Below are 5000 nucleotides of genomic sequence, written 5' to 3'. Positions count from 1 at the left end.
CTGAGTACTGAAAGATCATGCACACACATACACACACACACACACACACATATACACACACACACAAAAGCTACACTGAGCACTGATCTGCATTGCTCTCGTGCTCAGATAAATGTCGTAGAGCAGCTTTGGAGGTCAGCTCAAAACACTGGAAGACTAAACATTGTCAGATCAGGGTCAGATCAAGGTCAGATCAAGGTCAGATCACGGTCAGATCAGGGTCAGATCACGGTCAGATCAAGGTCAGATCAGGGTCATATCAAGTTCAGATCTGTGTTGTGTGCTGCAAGCTGCGTGAGAGAGCTGTGTGCTTTGTGCTGTGCTGTGTGACGTCACTGGTGTGTTGTGCTGTGCTGTGCTGTGCTGTGTTGTGCTGTGCTTTGCTGTGTGTGTGTGCTGTGTGCTGTGCTGTGCTGTGTGTCTGTGCTGTGTGTGTGTTTTGTGCGTGTGTGCTGTGCAGTGCCGTGTTGTGCTGTGCTGTGCTGTGCTGTGCTGTGCTGTGCTGTGCTGTGCTGTGCTGTGCTGTGCTGTGCTGTGTGTGTGTGCTGTGTGACTTCGCTGGTGTGTGTGTTTGCTGTGTGCGCGTGCTGTGCTGTGCTGTGCTGTGATGTGCTGTGCTGTGCTGTGCTGTGCTGTGCTGTGCTGTGCTGTGCTGTGCTGTGCTGTGCTGTGCTGTGCTGTGCTGTGCTGTGCTGTGCTCTGTGCTGAGCTGTGGGTGTGCTGTGTGTGAGTGACTTTGCTGCTGTGTGAGAGTGGTGCCCTTGACTGATGTTCTCATGAACTCACAATCTTATCAGGAGGAGGGGTGCTGGCAATGTAGCATTTGACCTCTCCCCTCTCACCCCTCACAGCATACTGAACAGCCTCGCTGGAGATGATGGGTGGACCTGGAGAGAGTGAGAGAGACAGAGGGAGAGAGAGAGAGGGATAGAGAGAGGGAAAGAGGGAGAGAGAGAGAGAGAGAGAGAGAGAGAGAGAGAGGGAGAGAAAGAGAGAGGGGGAGAGGGAGAGAGACAGAGAGAGGGAGAGAGAGAGGGAAAGAGGGAGAGAGAGAAAGAGAGGAAGAAGGAGAGAGTGAAAGAGAGAGAGAGAGAGAGAGAGAAGGAGAGAAGGAGAGAGAGTGGGAGAGAGAGAGAGGGGGGGAAAAGGAGAGAGAGGGAGAGGGAGGGAGAAATAACAGCCCTTTGTTAGACCTCTGTCTAGCTTTCTTAGATGATTACAGCAGTAAAACACACAGAGTTAAAATGCCAATCAACAAGGATTACACCATCCCCTTACACCCACTCCCATATCTCCTTGTTACACTTTAAAAATCATTTAAATAATTTGCCCATCAACTCCAACACCACACAGCAACCCCTGAAACAGGTCATAAATTGTCAACATCATTAAACAAGTCATAATAAGCATATTCAATTTTAATGCGACACTAGATAGATAGAAAGTTAGATAGATAGATAACGAAAGAAAGAAAGGGAGTGAGGGAAGGTGAGAAAATGAGGGAGAGAGAGAGAGAGAGAGAGAGAGAGAGAGAAAGAGTGAGAGAGAATGAGAGAGATTGAGGGAGACAGAGAGAGAGAAGGAGAGAGAGTGAGAGAGAGAGAGAAAGAGAGAGAGAAAAAGAGAGAGTGAGGGAGACAGAGAGAGAGAAGGAGAGAGGAGAGAGTGTGAGGGAGAGAGAGAGAGAGAGAGAAAGAGTGAGAGAGAATGAGAGAGAGTGAGGGAGACAGAGAGAGAGAGAGAGAGAGGAGAGAGTGTGAGGGAGAGAGAGAGAGAGAGAGAGAGAAAGAGTGAGAGAGAATGAGAGAGAGTGAGGGAGACAGAGAGAGAGAAGGAGAGCGGGTGAGGGAGAGAGAGAGAGAGAGAGAAAGAGTGAGAGAGAATGAGAGAGATTGAGGGAGACAGAGAGAGAGGAGAGAGAGTGAGGGAGAGAGAGAGAGAGAAGGAGAGCGGGTGAGGGAGAGAGAGAGAGGGGGAGAGAGAGAGAGGGGGAGAGAGAGAGAGACAGAGAGAGGAGGAGAGGTGGAGGAGAAGAGTGAGGTGGTGAAGTGCTGAGATAGAGACAGTGTTATCTTTGAGATGATGAGGTTATGCACACTGACACACCTACATTTACTGAGACGGAGAAGGTGCCCTTAATGCAAACTGTGTCCATAAGCCGCATGAATAAAGCATCCCCCAAAGGCACGCACGCGTGCTGAATATTTCAGCAGTACAAGGGCCGCGTGTGAGCCTCATGTGAGCCGCGTGTGAGCCGGCGTCTCATTAGGACTAATGGATCATCTCGGCCCGAGACGCCAGGGCTGGAACTCTTACACCCACTCAGCAGAGAGCCTCCTGCTGCCTCACAGCCAGGCCACTGCCACACACATCAGGGCCAGACCAGGGCCAGACCAGGGCCAGATCAGGGCCAGACCAGGGCCAGACGGGGGGGCATATCAGGGCCAGATCAGGGCCAGACCAGGGCCAGATCAGGGCCAGACCAGGGCCAGACGGGGGGCATATCAGGGCCAGACCAGGGCCAGACGGGGGGCATATCAGGGCCAGACCAGGGCCAGACCAGGGCTAGATCAGGGCCAGATCAGGGCCGGACTGGTGTTGTTTGACACGTGACTCACCGTTGACTGTGAGTGTGACATCTGTCTCTCCCACGCCGATCCGTGGCACGATGGCCTTACACACGTACTGACCAGCATCTGCCTGGCTCACTGATTTCAGGTACAGCTGGTTACTGTTACTGAGCACCTACACACACACACACACACACACACACACACACACACACACACACACACACACACACACACACACACACACACACACACACACAAACAAAAGGAATTGATTCTGAGAGACAGATTCTAACGACATTTGGATAAGCAGATATGGACAGATCAATAGATGGACAAATAAGTAAATAGATAGATAGATGGATAGATGGATGGATGGATGGATACATAAATGGATGTATAAATAAATGGATAGATGGATGTATAAAAAAATAGAAAGATAGATGGATTTATAGATGGATGTATAAATAAATAGATAGATGGATAGATGGATCGATGTATGGATAGATGGATGGATATATAAATAGATGGATGGATGGATAGACTGAGGGATAAATAAATAGATGGATGGATAGACTGATGGATATTTCAATAAATAGATGGATAGATGGATGGATGGATGGATGGATGGATGGATGGATGGATAGATAGATAGATAGATAGATAGATAGATAGATAGATAGATAGATAGATAGATAGATAGATAGATAGATAGATAGATAGATAGATAGATAGATAGATAGATAGATAGATAGATGGACGGATGGATGGATGGATAAATAAATAGATTGATGAGGGGAATGGTACCATGCTGGAGCCCTTCTTGGTCCATGTGAGGGTGAGGGGAGGATTTCCAGACCACTTGCAGTTGAGCGTCACGTCCGAGTCAATGTCCGTAGTCACCGGACGAGGCTCTACCACCAGATGGGGCCCAACTGGAGAGAGGCAGAGAGAGGAGGAGAGGGAGAGAGGGAGAGAGAGGAAGAGAGGGAGGGAGAAAGGGAGAGAGGGAGACAGAGAGGAAGAGAGGGAGAGAGAGATGGAGAGAGGGAGACAGAGAGGGAGAGAGAGAAAAAGGGTGGGAGGGAGAGAGAGGGAGAGATGGAGAGAAGGAGGGAGAGAGGGAGGAAGGGGGTACATCAGTTGGGCAATATGTGTTTGTATATGTGTGTGTGTGTGTGTGTGTGTGTGTGTGTGTGTGTGTGTGTGTGTGTGTGTGTGTGTGTGTGTGTGTGTGTGTGTGTGTGTGTGTGTGTGTGTGTGTGTGTGTGTGTGTGTGTGTGTGTGTGTGTGTGTGTGTGTGTGTGTGTGTCTGTGTGACCACTCACAGTGTACGTCCACCAGGATGCTGACGTTGGTGCTGCCGATGGCGTTGAAGACGAGGCAGGAGACTGGCTCAGTGAAGAAGGAGTGGTCAGCTTTAGTCACAAACACCCTCTCTCTGGCCCCCTGGAGGACGACACCACCTTTCGCCCACCTGAGACACACACACACACACACACACACAGACACACAGACACACACACACACACACACACACACACACACACACACACACACACACACACACACACAGACACACACACACAAACATACATACACACACACACACACACACACACACACACACACACACACACACACACACACACACACACACAGAGAGAGACACACACACACACACACTGACAACTTAGCAAAAAAAGACCCTGTTGCTCATACCCTGTATTTACCTCTGCACATCTGAAAAACAGACACACATAGACATATATATACACACACCCACAAACACTGACACTGACACACACACACACACACACACAGAGACATAAACATAGACATACACACACACACACACACACACACACACACACACACACACACACACACACACATACTTGTATCCCATGATAGGAGGGTTGGCTGTAGCCTGGCAGGTAAAGGTGACTCTCTCTCCTTCCAGTACAGAGCGCGGCTCTATGGACAGAGTTACTATGGGAGGATCTGGGGGAAAGAAACACACACACGTGTATCAAGCTCTTCCACTCACAGATGCACACACACACACACCCACACGCACAGGCACAGATGCATACACACACACACACACACGTACAGGCCAGGCACAGATGCACACACACACAAGCACATTATATGCAGCTATTATACTCCCCCATGCATACATTCAACAGAGTACACACACACACACCACACACCTATCATCCTCCTCCACACAGACACACACACACACATACACACAAATACTACTCTGGGATAAACCGTGGGCATTCTCACTTCTTCACAGTGTCAGCAATTAAGAGAGAAGCCGAAATAAGCTCATGACCTATGAGTCACACTCACCCACACACAACACACACACAAAACATACACACAGGTACGGGAACCAGTTCATACACACACACACATACA

General features: G+C 49.3%; 1 protein-coding gene across 2 annotated transcripts in view; it reads right to left on the bottom strand.

Moving 5' to 3' along the window:
- kirrel1a (kirre like nephrin family adhesion molecule 1a) overlaps positions 1-5000 on the bottom strand; it is a 44106-nt gene that overhangs the window by 10237 nt on the left and 28869 nt on the right. For both annotated transcript variants that reach the window (XM_080860147.1, XM_080860148.1), the window contains exons 6-10: positions 4469-4574; positions 3899-4047; positions 3378-3505; positions 2619-2745; positions 787-887 (exon numbers count right to left, since the gene is read on the bottom strand). In XM_080860147.1, coding sequence (XP_080716273.1) covers positions 787-887; positions 2619-2745; positions 3378-3505; positions 3899-4047; positions 4469-4574 — 611 coding nt within the window. The remainder of the gene's footprint in view (positions 1-786; positions 888-2618; positions 2746-3377; positions 3506-3898; positions 4048-4468; positions 4575-5000) is intronic.

Source organism: Sprattus sprattus (assembly GCF_963457725.1).
Source record: "Sprattus sprattus genome assembly, chromosome: 21".
NCBI classification, from domain to species: Eukaryota; Metazoa; Chordata; class Actinopteri; order Clupeiformes; family Clupeidae; genus Sprattus; species Sprattus sprattus.
The sequence above is the reverse complement of the archived record's forward strand: the minus strand, read 5'-3'. Positions and strand labels throughout refer to the sequence as shown.